This window comes from Rhamphochromis sp. 'chilingali' (assembly GCF_963969265.1).
Source record: "Rhamphochromis sp. 'chilingali' genome assembly, chromosome: 11".
NCBI classification, from domain to species: domain Eukaryota; kingdom Metazoa; phylum Chordata; class Actinopteri; order Cichliformes; family Cichlidae; genus Rhamphochromis; species Rhamphochromis sp. 'chilingali'.
Window position 1 is genome coordinate 32,946,847 of NC_137938.1, and position 15,768 is coordinate 32,962,614.

Below are 15,768 nucleotides of genomic sequence, written 5' to 3' on the forward strand. Positions count from 1 at the left end.
TAAACTGACATCAGTTTTATTAGGATGGAGGCTCATCTTGCATGCCGGTGGCCCCGTCTGCTTCTCCGTAGGTGGAGCTTACTGACTGCCATCTACTGTGTGTAATACACTCACTATACATATGTACCTCATACAGCCTCACTTCAAAAGACCCGAGCTATCCTTTTAAAGTGCATTATTTTGAACTAGGTGTACTTAATGCTCAACGCTCAACTTTACACCTACTGCCTACTGTACAGTATGTAACACAACACATTGCAAACAACAGTGGAACATTTCCCATTTAATTTGAGGATAGCCTCACTCTTCACATTTTTTTAGTACAACAGTTTACTTTTTAGTGACATTACCTTAGGACTGGCTTTCAGATCATCCAGCTCGAGGAATATCTTTTGAAACACTTCAAAAGTGTTTTTCAGTTATTTTGGGTAGCTGAGGTTGAGTGCATATATCAGCCCCATTAGCAAGGCACAGGCTCTGGGTACATCCAGGTCTGCTAGGACTTCTGTTCCTTCAAGTATGATCCTTGCGTTGGCTGGATCAGACGTTGTGGCACCTCTGGTTACAATCTTCATCACTTCATTGGTAATATCCCCGCCACCATCCTGGTAGGTCAGAATCAATATAAATGTTTTAAGTAATCATACTTATACATGAGAGTAACACAAAATAGGGCTGCAACTAACAATTTTCTCGATTATCTGAGTAGTTGTTTGGTCCAGAAAATGTCAGAAAATGGTGAAAAATGTCAATGTTTCTCAGAGCCCAATATGATGACCTCAAATGTCAAACATATTCAGTTTGCTGTCATAGAGGAGTAAAGAAACCAGAAACCATTCACATTTATGAAGCTGAAACCAGAGAATTTGGACTTCTTTTTCTAAAATAATTACTCAAACCGATCAATCAATTATCAAAATAGTTGCCGATTAATTAAGATAAGATAAGATAACCTTTATTAGTCCCACACGTGGGAAATTTGTTTTGTCACAGCAGGAGTGGACAGTGCAAAAGTTATGAGGCAAAAATTTGAATACAATAAGAATAAATACAGTACACAACTGTACAGAATAGAATAAAATAAAATACTATATACAGTAGAATAAAATAAATATACAATAAGATAAAAATAGAATACAAATACTATATACAACTGAGTAAAAATTTAGAAATCAATTAATAATAGATTAGATCGTAGCTCTAATACAAAGTATAGTCATGTCTGATTTACCTGCTCTTTGAAGAGATCCTCCTCCTTTTCCCTGAGATACACCACTAAGCCACGGATAGCGACCTCTCGCCTTCTCTCCACAGAATCATCCTGTGAATAAGAAAAAGAATGTCGAACTGCTCTTCGAGGAGGATGGGTTTTTGATAATTACATCAAAAAAAAAAAAAAAAAAAAGATTGACTTTATATGGCCTGAACTGTACCAATTATAGATTTCCAGTGATAATCAAAATAATGAATTGATCATTTCAAAGAGCCATTTCTCTGAAATGATCAATTCATGAACTTGAAAAATCCAGGTAACAAATAGAAAAACTGCAAAATCTTGCAAATTACTCTGCCAATCATGATCCACATCACCTATAATTTGTTTTATTATTAAGTATTTATAGTTTTAATTGATATTTGTGCCTCAAGCTCTAAACAATAATTTGACATAGTTGAGTTGTAAACAGCTACCTTTTAAGACTCAATATCACCTATTGGAAAAAAAAAAAAAAAACTACATTTCATTCATTCATACCTCTAGCAGCATGTTCTGGATGCGCCGAATGCGCATTTTTGCAGCCCCTCCTCTTGAGGACAGCAAGGACATTATTTTCTGAGAGTACTGGTCCAGCTTTGCCATGAATGTTGTTTCCAGGTTAACAGTGGTGATCCTTCTGAATTCTTGGTTTATCTGTATAAAAAAAAAAAAAGGCACAAATAGGCACAACATGTTAATGTATACAATTTACTTTAAAAGAATACATACTGCAAATTATCTTATGGAAAAATATTTACCTGAACTGCATCAAAAAGAGCAGGCCATCTTTCTTTCAGGTCATTGATTTTTGGTGCTTGATTGACAACTTCCTGCCTGCGAATGGAGAATGTCTTTCTTGGTGTTTCAAATTTGCAAATTTTACAGATCCACTTCATTTTAAAAACAAACAGTTTAAATTACTTTAACTTGGGTGATTCAGAAGGCTGTAGTACAAACAACTTGTGCTACATCAGCATTACAGTAAATTTTAATTCATTGTTTTTGAATATTCAAGATGAAAAACAAGAAAAATGCTTGTAAACTACTGCAAAGAAATGGGCAAATTACACGCAATCAATATTCACGCTTTTTTTAACTATAGTCTTTAGTCTAATCATTATCTCACAGGAAATCCTTATGACATTAAAAGTTAAAACTATGTATATTATTTTTAGTGTTGAGTTTCTCCTAAAAGTTGCTTTATGTTTCCAAATCAAAGATATTTTTTCTTAAGTGATACAACTGCGCTTATGTATCTGCAGTTAACACCCAAAAGAGCAATATTATATTTTATGTGCTAATGCACATTCAATGTAATGTCATTAAAACAACTAGTTTATGAATGTTACTTAAGATCTTTCGTGTGGCGTTTCTACAACATGGCGTTCGCTTCCTCGCCCGCGTTTTTTGACTGAACTTTGACACAGGCTGTTCTTCAGCTAGGGCTCAATTAACAAACTTCAATCTCACATAAAAATAACTCTAGGACTTAAACATCAAAATGCATCGATGTTAAACCGAATGTATACTCAGTAACCTACATTTGTTTAGTCATGAATGTAAAACGGCCCAGCCTTTTGCTGGTCAAACCTTCATCAACGCTGCAACGATTTCAAAGTAGAAAGAAGAAAAACATGTATTACCCTGTCTTTGCAGAGTTAAAAACTACGGCTACAGAAGCTCAGTGTCAATTAACACCATTTGGCTGCCACCGTAAAACAAAACTTAACAAAGACGAATTACTTCACAAGTTAGCCAGAAGTGTAATGTTACTAGCTTATCACCACCACTCGCCGAGGAAGAGTTTAGTGTTGTGTAAAAATAGATTTCTTGCAGTGCGTGTTGATAGAGTTAAAGTTAGAGTTATTAGCTGCTGTGAATAAAACAAGGCAAAAAATTGTACTCACCACAAAGCTTTAACGTTTGATAACGTTCCGTACAAAATGGCGTTTCTCCGCTTTCTCTCTTTCCCTCCGTTTCTTTCGATCAGTGGTCTGAGAGCACAACATGTCCGGGCAAGTCAGCCTTGTACTCAGCTTTTAAAGGACGCTTACGAGATTTTTAAGTTGTATTAACTGAATACACTTTCATGTTAAGTTAACACAGAAATGTCTGTTCAAAATCGATATATTACTGAGCTAAGACTGTTTTCTTTATTTTCATTTCGACCAACTCATTAAATTAAGTTATCAACTGATTACAATGTGTACATGCAACAAACTTAATTTTTTATGCAGAAAAAGCTATTGATTTTAAGCTTTACTTACTAAACCCATGAATCGTTTTTTAGAGTGTACTTAAAGCTGTTTTAAAGGGATTTTTGACTACTAGAGGGCAGAAATATGTCTTGGCCACAAAACCGTATTTACAAGCATAAACTAGGCGTTGGTGTAAAAAAAAGAAAAAAAGAAGTCTTATCTGTTTTAACAAAAAAAGCACAAGGCCAAGATTGTGTGTGAGAGGTAGCAGCTCTGCTACTTTTGTAACTGACCCTGTTGCATATGTATTTTATAGGAGTTCCTTCTCAAGGCTCAGATGGGGAGGAGAATATTTAAATCAAGCGCACAAACTGATTTGCTAATGTTTGCGACACATCATGTACCACTAATGTCAACTATTTGAAGCTGAAAAAAAGCATATCCTATGTTTTGCGCTTGACATTGAGATGAACTGACTCCACCTGTGTTTCTAAAGCAGCATAACGTTTGTAGAGCACCCATAAAACCAACCACAACTATAAACAAAATTCACCTGGTTCACTTGTTTGTGTGGTTTTTTTTTATGTCCAGTGGATGAAATTCAGTATTTACTTTCTATTTGGCTTCAGTTTTGGCCTCAACCAACTCCTGGAGGGAATATCTGGCTATTTAGCTCGAAGCTGTTGTCAAACACACGTGTATCTAAAAGCTGAGAATCTTCCGTATTTGATGACCTGGAAGCCAAATTTACTAGAAGGACCTGCAGCTAACTTTAGCATATCACCAACATATAAGAAATCGAACCCAAGGATGATGATGAAACTTTTAATGAGACATCAACAGCTTCATTGATATGTTCTTTTGATCATTAATTAGGTAGTTGGAGAGCTTGTCAGAGAAATGAGGCTTTTTCATTGTGTTGTTTGACATTTTAACGTAACATTTTTAGCTGACTGCACTGACATTTCTAGTCAGCACGCCACTTCAGCAAACAAACATTTTCTATCCAAAACCTTAGTAAATAACCATAAAAATTAATCATTTAACATTCCTATTTTATATTGTGTATATTGAAACACAGTGACAGTGACCTCACAGATGTGAGAGAAAAATTACAGGTTTTTATTTGAAAAAAAGCACAAATACTAAATTCCATGACCCGATACTGGTATTGGTTCAAACATCAAGGGCAAAGACGAGTGCCTTTTGCTTTTGTGCAACATTCTGACATAAGTGCACTAGCACATCAGGGCAAAAGAAACATCCATATCAACCACACTTTGTTTTCCATTTCATTTACAGCCAGAAAGTGTGTGTAGACCTGTGCCAGTATGCTTAAAATCCATCCCCAACCATTAGTCCACACCAGCACAGATCAGTACCTTCAAAGGCTGTGATTTGTTACAAATCACAAACCTTCGGTGTCCGCCTGGCTGACAGACCAAATAATATTTGTTGTGAAGCTCATATTTCATGTATAGTAATGTAATCCCATCATCTGAATCTCCTCTGCTCATCACATACCACGGCCATACAAAAACAAAGCAGCAGACACTCAGAAAGAGAAATGGTGCACATGCATTGACTGATTTATTTATTTGACCCAGTAGAAAGTTGCTCTTCAGTCTCTTAATAAACATGGCGAAGGTTATTTGCATGCATGGGCGGCCAGACCAGCTACCAAAACATAGAGAGGCTCAGATTACGGCACAAACAAAGGGAGTGCAACTTCATTTGCTTCTTAGGATGCCATTTCTCCATTTTATATTTGCATATACTCGTGAATAGATTATATTAATCTTCACAATCTTTAGATCCTGTCATTTCTAACTAAACTAAGCAAAAAAACTGGCATTATCCAGTGTTTACTTGTGCTCTTTGCAGACTCTATCAGTCAGCAGGTCTGACATCCAAACATTGTGTATATTACGAGTGCCAGAAAGAGGGATTAGATGTAAGAAAGAGTTTAGCAATAGGGAGAATTGGTCCAAATTAGGTCCAACAATTATCTTCAATTATGGCAGTGGGAGGACGCAATCGCACATCAGCACTGATTATTTGTGTTTGGAGGCGGAGGGTGCTGTGGGTTAATGGGTGCTCCATCAGAGGAGGGAATGACTCATCTTCTGTGTACATCTCTGTAGGGTTTCTTCTGGGTCTGATGTTATAAACAAGGATGTCCAGAATGGTGAGCAGGTGAAATGTGACAGATGAAAGAATGTGAAAACTATTTATTTAGAAGAGAGATGAGAGGATTAGGGATTAAAATGAGTGAAGTGAGCAATTGAAGGGTGGAAAAGGAAATAGTGATCGGACAGCAAAGGCTTGGGTAGTGAAAATAATAATAAGCAAGCAGAGTAAACAGAAAGAAACTATAGGCAGAGGAAGAAAGGTTTAATGAACCATAAAAAGACAGAAAGAAGGAAGAAATAACAAGGAAAGGATGGAAGGAAATGAATCAAAAACAAGATTTTGGCAGAAAAGAAAGCAGGGGTGTGGCGCCAAATCCAAGGAGCAAAAAATAAATAAAAGAAAAATGAATAAAGAGATTTCTGAAAAAACGAAAAAGAAGGAAATAAATGTAAAACAAAGAACAAAGGAAAGGAAGCAATGATCTAAAGAAACAAGCCAGGGCAGAACAATAAAGCCTAAACATTTATTGAACAAAAAAACGCTTGTCGGGAAGAAAAAGAGACACAAAAGAGAGAAACAAAAGAAAGAAAGATGATTAAAAAATGCGAGGAAAGTGGGAACAGAGAAAGAAAGAAAAAACACGAAATACTAATAGTTTGGTGGAGCAGGCAAGAAAGAAAAGCAATAACATTTGGAAGTGAAGACAAAATTTAAAAAAATGAAGGAAAAAAACATATGAGGGTGGCCGCTAAGAGCAACAGTGAAAAAAACAACAAAGGAAAGTAACAAAGTATGATGATAGGAAAGAATGAAGGAAAGAGGGGAAGAAAGAAAGAAGAATGAAAAAAGTAACTGGGAAGAAGGGACAGATAAAAGCAATGAAGGAAAGAAGAAAAGACAAAGAAAGAACAAAAGAATAAAGGGAAGGAAATGATGGGAAGAAAGAAGAGGGAACAAGGAATAAGGGGGGAAAGACAGTGAGGACAGAAAGAAAGAATGAAGGAAGAAACTGATTGTTTATGGTTCAGCTACTGAAACACTTGCTGATACAAGCTCATATTAGAACAGAATTAGAGTTAGCACAAAAAGATGCTTTATCTGGAGTTACGTGATTTCTTGTTGCTTTCGATGCCAGTAAAGTTCAGTGAATGGATCTGAAGCTGAAGCAGAGCCGAGCTAGTTGGAAGCAGCTGTGGATTTGACTTTTGTGATGCGAGCTCAGCCCCCCCACCCTTCGATAGGATCTCCATCATGCTGACAGCCATGTTGCAGCTCTGTTCATGATTCAGATGATGAAATATCAGCAGGGCTCGGTGGCTCCTTTCTGCATTCATCTCCTGGGTTGTTTTCTTTGCTCCTCAACTCCTCCGACGGCATTCAATCAAGCCCACCTTCAGTGGGTGAGACAGGACGTCCATCCATTACAGCTCTCTCACACACACACACACACACACACACACACATGTGAACACACACTGTAATAATCCACATGGCCATATTAATAAATGTTGGATTGCCTGTTTAATTAGCAGTGGGTAATTTGAATCCAACAAGCACAACTATTAACCTTTTAACAATTCAGCCTTAAGAGGGACTAAAAAAGGTGAACCCATTCATCTTTTAGCAAGTAACTAATTATGACAGGCAGCAAATGTGCAAAAATCTTTTACCGTCACAATATTTTTATAATTAGGAACATCCTGGAGCAGAGTTATGTTGATTGTGGTTATATAACAATAATTATTTTTAAATCAACATATCCTAATGTCTCTGAAACAGCTCAACTTGGTGAAAATGCTGTAGTAAGAAAACTAACAGGAACTAGAAAAAGAAACCATATTAGCTTCACTTTGTTGGTTTTAGAATCCTCATAATCACTCAACTGCTAAATTGAGAGGCCCCGTTGAATTTGTAAATAGCTCAAAGTACCATGTTATTCCAAAAAGAGCACTTTGTTCTTACAGTGTGTTCAGACTGGACACAATTCAATCCAATTCAGTGTCGTTTATTACAATAGTTGCCTCGGGGGGCTTTGTAAAGACACAACAATAACAATCACACAACCTCCTGAGAGCAAGCTCTAGGTGAGCGTGAGAAGATAAAACTTCCTATTAAGAGGAAGAAACCTCCAGCAGAACTATGTTCTGATTGGCGACAGAGGGCATAGTGTTTGCTTTTTTGTGTTATTCATGCAAACAGAGTCACTGAATTTCTTTTGTACCATTTTGGAACCAAATGTTCAGCCCTAACAGCTAAAGGTGACCTACTTCTTTCCAGTGATGGAAAGAATTAAGTAACTGGAATTAAGTAACAATAGCAAACTTTCAGAGTGTCCTACAATTTTGCTCTCTTTTATTCAAATTCTCCCTTTTTTCTCTTATAACAAAGCAAAACTGAATCCAGCAGATCCAGCTGCCGGCAACTGGCAGCAGTTATATAGTCCTCAATTTCTTATTATCAGTAGCATCATAAAAACCCCATAGTCTATGAGAAAATCTCATAGCATCAAGCTATTGTTTCACAATAGTTTTTTGAAATAAATTTTAACATTTTATTCATGACCTTGGGCATAACTTCTAGGTGTAGCCTGTGGGTGGAGGGTATTGGGTTTGGTGGGTTCGAGAGATCATTTCTCCTTTTTTGCAGATGAATATGGTTCTGTTAACTTTATTGAGCCATGACCTCCAGCTTGTGCTGGAGTGGTTTTCAGCGGAGTGTGAAACAGATGGGAGCAAAACCACCTCCGAGTCCGAGGTCACAGTTTTCACTTGGATAAGGCCAGAGTGCCCACCTGGTGGACGAGTTTGTTATCTTGGAGTTTTGTTCATGAGTCAGTGGAGAGTGGAGCACGAGACTAACACATGGATTGATGTAGAGTCAGCAGTGATACAGATGGGGTACCGGTCTGTTGTGGTGAACAGAGAGCTGAGCATGAAAGCGAAGCTGCTGATTTACTGGTTGATCTACGTTCCAACTTTCACCTTTGGCACTCTGGGAGTGATGGAAAGAATGAAATTGCTGATACAAGCAGGCTAAATTAGATTTCTTCATAGGGTGTGAGGCGCTCAGTCATTTGGGAAGGATTCAGAGTAGAACCTGCTACTCCTCCACGTCAAAAGAAGCTACTTGAGGTGGTTCAGGTATCTGATTTGGCTGCCTCTTGTGCACCTCCTAGGTCAGGTGTTTCAGGGATATCTTAGGGAGATGAGGCCCCATTTTGGCTCAGGACACGCTGGTGAGATTACACCTCTTGGCTGTCTTGGGAAACCCTTGGTCTCCACCAAGAGAGCTGAAGGACGTGGCAAGAGAGAGAGAGGTCTGAGGGAACTCAAGATCTCTATTCACTTCTGCCGTTGTCACCCAGAGCAACAAAAATACAGCCATATTTGTGTCATCACTGCGCCTTTGCGTGGAATTTGTACCAAAAGAAAACTTCACTTCATGTTTGATCTGAAACAAACCATGAGATTGCAGGCCTGCTTGTTTCCTGTTGAATCAGCTCTTTTGATGTGTTTACTTTTAAGACTAGGAGTAAATCTTTCTTTCCTAACCTCAGTTTCCAGGGGACCTCCAATGATGCACACTACCGTATCATTAACTTTGTGTCTTCTCTCTGTTCTGCTGTTTGTGTTTTTTTTCTTCTTGGTTCTTGCTTTCCATAGCTCTCCACCTCAGAAACGGCACGTTTCTGATCTGTGGTTGGCCCAATCAGTGTGCCCAGTGTTTGTTTATTGTGCCTCAGTGCTTCTCTCTCCATTCTCCCCTCACCCAGACCGGATGAAGCAGACACCCGCTATCCCTAAGCCTTACTCTACTAGGAATAAAGAGTTTTCCTACTTTTGACAAGAACTGCTAATTTTTGTAAGGCCTTCCAATTTAAATTGCCCCAAAATAGCAGCTTTCAAGATTTGGTCCTACAGGAAAGCCTGAATGAAAGCAGTGGCTGCAGTAATAACATCTGGAAGAAAAGGAATACATATGACATAATGTGACATAGTCATAGTGTTAAAAACTCCATGAAAGGAGGAGATAGGTTTTATTTTTCTCTTTCAGACCATCAGGTGCTTATTTTTGTAACCCCAATAAAAGACGTAAAGACACATATACTGATTTCTTTTTCTTCAAAACCTATCCAAATGAAATTAGATTGGTAAAGGTGCAGTGTCGTTTTGGTAACTTCCCACTAAAAGCATTCAGACTTCTGCCTTTCCAGTGTTCACAATGTCATCAACCATAAAGAGCAGTATATTTCCATTCATCATCCTATCTGGATGCATCCTATCTACTCTGAGCTGTACGGCAATGTCTTTTTGAATTGTCCTGATTAACATTTGCCTGTAAAACTGGCTCTTTCTTCTCCTTGTAATCTGTGCTACCTGGCAAACGACAAGCTTTTACCCGTCCGTCTCAGGGTTGTTCATTTGTGTCTAAATATAGTTTTTTTTCTGCGCTTAAAACAAAACAAAACCCACCACAATATGAAACTTTTATAGAGAGAGAATTTTTAAAAAAGAAGCTAAAACAGAAGCTTGTTGTGAATGGCTGTCCCAAACAAAGAACAAATGATTTGTTTTCAAATTTATCTGAATTACTGCAGCCATAATTTCAAACTCAGCTGCACTCCCACACACATACACACACACATGCATTCACAGACTAAGTACACCGTAGAGACAAATTCCCCCTTGATCTTTCCCATGAACATGTCTCTCCGACTCAGGACTCCCTCGGCTCCCTCCGGGCCACGGTGAATGACTCTAACTATTTTCTCCACAACGAAAACCTCAAACACAACAACAGCAAGTTAGTCATCGCGACCTGCCATAACATCTTGATTTGTGTTATAGCGTGGGAGCTGCAACATGCACACCCAACACCGTTCTGCGCAGCACCTTTTGAGGGATCAACTAATCAGTTGTGCATGAAAAAGACTCCCGGTTTTGGAAGCTCCCTGCATCTCTCCCCAAAAAATGATTTATGAGGCCAAATCATTCACAGCACTCACTTCCTGTCAGTGAAATCTCCAGACGTTCTCTTCTGTTTTATACTGTCACGTCCCATCTAGATGGCTGCCTGTGGAATTTAGTGCACTGCTGGATTAGTCTTGTCCGCACATGTGTTTCGCTGCGGGAAGCTCTGTGCTGTTTGACTGTCCTCGTTCGCTTTTAACAGTTTTCCCCCCTCTTTTTATGCACAGACTCACTTCGTGTTTTCTTTACATTTCTTAATCATCTCCTTTGGCAGTGAGTTAAGCATTCGTACTGACAGAAATACAGTGTCCTGTAAGACTTTCAGGCTCCTAAATTGTTCATACCCTTGGCTTTAACTTTGGCTTCATCAGTTGGCTTGACGACTTCCTTTCCGATGCTGCTGTGATATTTTATGGCCTTCTGGTCAGGCACTTGAAGATGCTGAAGCACTTGCGCAAGAGCAGACAGAAAAGACAGACAGAAAGGTAATATTTCAGTGACTTCAGTATTCGTCCTGTCTAAAAGATCCACTTTTGCTTTTCACATGCGAATTGACTGTTCACCTCCAAGTAGCGACATGCTCTGGTGGTATTTATTGATATGCAACAGCTTCTAAGCACCTAATTGGCTATTTTGGAACACACCCGACCTGTGATGGCTCCCTCAGCTGCCAGCTCTCCTCCCAAAATGGCTGTCCCAACCACAAGCCTTCGGTTGGCCCAGCACTTTTCATAGAGCTCGGCTGTAAATCCTTTTTCTTTTCCCTTCTCTCTCCCTTGCCCTCTAACGTCTTCATTACCCAAGTTGTTTTGTCAGCACACCATTGGGTGTAACAGAATACCATACTGACCAACATTTAGGTCATTTCCTCCTCTTAAGAGCAGATATTGCTCCGCCGCAAAGGTAGCCGGATTGCCAGATTGGAGCCCTGGGTTGCCAGATTGGGGACCCGGCTAATCTAATTAGAGAGTGAGGGAAAGAGGCCCATGGGGCCCGCAGGACTGGGACTGTGGTGGAGCCAAGACTGGTTCCCCCTTTTGAAAAACTATGCACTGCAAAATACAATGTGGTAATGTCTGCGGGCCTAATTCTTCCGGAGGGGAGAGAGCCGGACTCTGTGCTGCAGACAGCCACATCCCTCGCTTCAGAGAGAAAGAAGGGGGGCAAAAAAGAAAGAGGGAGCAGAAGAAAGAGAGTCCGAGGATGATTTATGTCCTTCTCTACAGACGCAGAAATAAATCCGGGGAACCTAGTGGGGGGGGGGGCAGGCCGTAAAGCACGAGATCAATTCAGAGCTGGTTCCCTTTTCTGAAAAACCCCAAATGAGCTAAAATCTCCTCCCACGTCAAAGTCAGTCGCTTTGTTTTATGTCATCAAGGCCTTTTATGATAGTGTTCCCATTCTTAAGGGTGGGGGCGTGGTCGCCTGTCTGTTGACATATGAGGTTCAGTATCTGGAGTGAACTCAGGGCTCACGAAGCTGATAATTAGGGTCTTCAGTAGTGAACGTGGTGATAGCTGCGTGGGAGGCCCCTTTAAAAGTGCACCTCTAATTTGAGCCGTAGAAGTTATTGGGGTTATTGCTCCTCGCTTCACCTCCAGCTCTCAGCGGTGTGTGTGTGTAGCCTGCAAGGTGTCTTAGATGTCACTCACGTTTTTATGCATGCGCACGCACACACTCACATGTGTGTGCACCTCCAGGTGGCTGAGCGCTGCGCATATATTTCACACCCACTCTTCTACGATCAATTTCACCTCCTTGCATGCGTCCAGTTAAGTGTGCAACTTTTACAAGTGGGAGAGGGATCAGTTTTCAACTCCCCCAGAAATCCCAGCTTCTTTCCATCTCTATTAAATGGACCTGATGTTGACCAGTAAAATGATCGCTATGCTTATATGTGACCCCTTGAATCTGTCTACAGCACAGAGGCAAAACGCAGCCAGAACATTTCCAAAAGGCAGAATTAAACAAGTGTATATATACAGATTAAGTCAAGATTTTCTTATTTTGCTAAACAGTCTCACTCACAGTTACAAAGAAATGTCATAAAATAAAATGTACTCAGTGGTGCAAATATGCTTTGGTACAAGTGAATTCAAAAAAAGAAACACAACAAAAATTAAATGGTATGATATTGTTTAAAATATTAAATAGCAGCAACACTGTAATACAATTTTAAGGACAACATTGAACTGTTTGTGGGTTTCTTTTAACATCACTTGTTTAATCAGCAAAACTGAATTTTGAGGAGACTGTAAAGAATAAAAATAAGAAATGAATAATAACATCGGACCCGTAACAGAATAACAGAACATTTTTATAGTCAGCTGAGTTTTTTATCTTTCCTTGCAAAGGCTGCATGATTCAACAATAGACAAACAAACTACAGAAAAAAATATACAGTAAATAATATTGTGAATAAAGGCTTTTCTTTTCCCTCAATCATTTGTTATTATTTATCTCTTTTTGCTTTACTTTGGACTTGTGTCCTGTATTTGATCAAACTTTATATAATACGTAGGTTAATAGCCTAATATTACGAGCTCATTTTCTTTATTACTTCATTTTTTTAAACCTTTCTGTCTATATTTCTTTTTAATCGCTTCTTAAATGAATCAATCATTTTCACTTCAATCTACATGTAAAGTTCTTGATTGAATGAGCTTTTTAATCTTTGTCTCAGCAGCCTGGCTGTACACAATGATATATTTCTGTTTCCACTTTCAGAAGTGTGCGATCAACCTCACACAAGGTGCCTCCAAGACCTACCAAACCTTATGATTATTGATGCACATTGGCCAGTTCAAGCCTTAAACCAGAAAAAACAAAGGACAAAAGGATGTACAAAACCACTTTTGAGATTTTGCAGTCATGTGACCTTGAACTTGTATGTCAACATAAGGTCAGCTTAGGACTAGTAAGGCCACAACTACGCAGGCCTAGAGACTGGTCATTGACACCGGTCATTATGGAAATTTGTATTCCCAAACCAGTTGGTAAAAACCTCCTCGGGACAGCTTTGGTCGCTAGCAGCCACTGCTACACAAGCCAGAAACACAGACTTTTAGTACAAAGTACAAGCTGCAACTTTTGAAAACAGTTGACATCAATGCTTAGGCACAACTTTTATTTTGAAGGCATGAACATTACTCGTCATTGATGAGAGTTTGCAGAAAAATCAGTATTTTCCATGCAAACTGCAGGTGACTATGGCAACCTGCCAGCGACCGAAACAATCGTAAGGAGGTTTTTGGTGCAGCAGTCAGATTTACAGGAACCACTTGCTAACCAGCTGGGAAATACATCCTCGTAATGGCGAACAGCTCTCAGATATGTGACTTAGCTCTAGAGCTGGCTATTCCTGACAAGTTGATAGGCTATCAGATCCAGTATAAATGATGTATAATTAACTGAATACATTTAGTTCATTGGTTAAAGCTTCAACCTTGCTCACGTTCTGGGGATTTTCACGACTAAGATGGTTAACGTGTGATTTAGGGTTTAAATAAATAGCAAATGTTTTGCATAACATTTTCATACGACGTTGAGTCAAATGAGCTGATATCCATCATGCCACACAGCAGACTAAATAATTTGGCACTAGCTGTCATATGACACAACTAAAGAGTCAGAAGTCTTTCTCAGGAGTTGATAGAGACCAAAAGACGGTCACAAGAAAGCTGGATAATTGACTTGGATTCATCAAGTGGCTCCAAACTAAGGCTAATTGTTCCTTTTGTCTGGTGGTTATGTTAAAAGGCGACCATTCACTAATGTGACAGAAGCGGCAAACACTAATAGTGCTGTTTCAATAGAATATGTTTAATTCAGCTGAATTATCAGTGGTTTTCATTTTTAAACAGGAAAAATCATTGTGCAAAATTTTGTTTACCCCTTACGTTTCCCCAGAGCTTTGATTTTGTCACCATGGAAAAAAACGAAGAAAAAAACAGAACATGCCCCTTTTCAAACAGTAAAAAATATTTTGAGTACATTTCACAAACTGTGATTAAAATGATGAATCGATTCCTCAGAACAAATCGCAAACATGCTCCTTTCTGATATTATTATAAACCACACATATCCATTGGTTATGTGTGGAAGCTTTCAGTTTACAGTGGGCTGAACATTAATTTCCCTCATTATAAGATAATCGCAGGGATCCCAGAGGAAAACATTTTTTGCTGCAACACAGTTTCTGGCACAACAGCCTGTCTTCCTCTCTCCTTCTTTCTCACACGTTGTAAGTCCCGGACCAAACCCCCTCATCACTCCTCCTCTCAATCTCTCTGACGTTGACTGATTATGCTTTGTTGTGATTAAAGCGGCCAGATGCTCTGGAGAAACTGGCCAAAACCCCCGTAAACTCACAGCTCTTTTTCTATGCCTGCTCTTTCTTGTGGAGAGCAGCAGGAATGTCGGCCATCTTCCCATCAGCACGGGATGCCACAACACGCTCGCTTTTAAGAGCGTGTTTACAGTGAAACGTTCCGCTGATGTGGGATAGATTTATTACTTATTTACTCTCTGGCTTGGCCCGGCTTTTTGTTGGTCCCACTTCTGATCACTTTCGATGCCTCACGCCAGACCACGAAGTGATGGTGGCATGTAAACACATCCCAGGAGAACTAGAATCAAGGAATGTGTATGTTAGTGTTTGTGTGGGTGTGAGATTGAGGCAGGGAATCAGTGCAAATATATCCATGCAACGTGTGAGTGAGCGCTTGTGCACTTTTCATTATTTGTTAATTCATAAATCTGCGCGCCGGTGTGCGTTTGCACATGCACTTGTGCTTTTGTCTTTAAACTTTGTGTGTGTTCCTGCAAGTTTGAGTGTGAATGTGTGCGATCTGCCTCCCACTCAGCGCTCCCTAATTAGTCGGATGTAATCAGCGCTTTATAAAGGATCAATCAGGTGGAAGATAAACATGGCATGGTTGTGTAACACACTTCATTAGGAGAGAAAATGGAGCCTGTGATCACACAAACAGCTGCACTTTGTGATATTTCTAATGTTCATTTAACTTTCACACTCTGGTTCAGGGGTGAAAATTTTAGCAATTTTCCTAATAGACTGTCTATAATAATAGTTTTGGTTCATTATAAACTGGGTCGTATGTTGTGTTTTCATAGTTTTGGAAACATGGTTTAGCAGGAAAAGAAACACAAACAGACAATCAGGTATGTTGTAATGAATCCAAGTTTAGCTAGA

General features: G+C 39.2%; 1 protein-coding gene across 1 annotated transcript; it reads right to left on the minus strand.

Annotated features, from left to right (window-relative positions):
- Nucleotides 1-270: 270 nt before the first annotated feature.
- LOC308405808 (uncharacterized protein) lies at nt 271-3,464 on the minus strand. The gene is made up of 5 exons (XM_080896555.1): nt 3,163-3,464; nt 2,014-2,089; nt 1,754-1,909; nt 1,232-1,321; nt 271-605 (listed from the first exon to the last, which is right to left on the minus strand). The coding sequence occupies exons 3-5, from the start codon at nt 1,856-1,858 to the stop codon at nt 420-422; spliced, it is 381 nt and encodes a 126-aa protein (XP_080752681.1). The 5' UTR covers nt 1,859-1,909; nt 2,014-2,089; nt 3,163-3,464; the 3' UTR covers nt 271-419.
- Between the last annotated feature and the right edge of the window lie 12,304 nt (nt 3,465-15,768).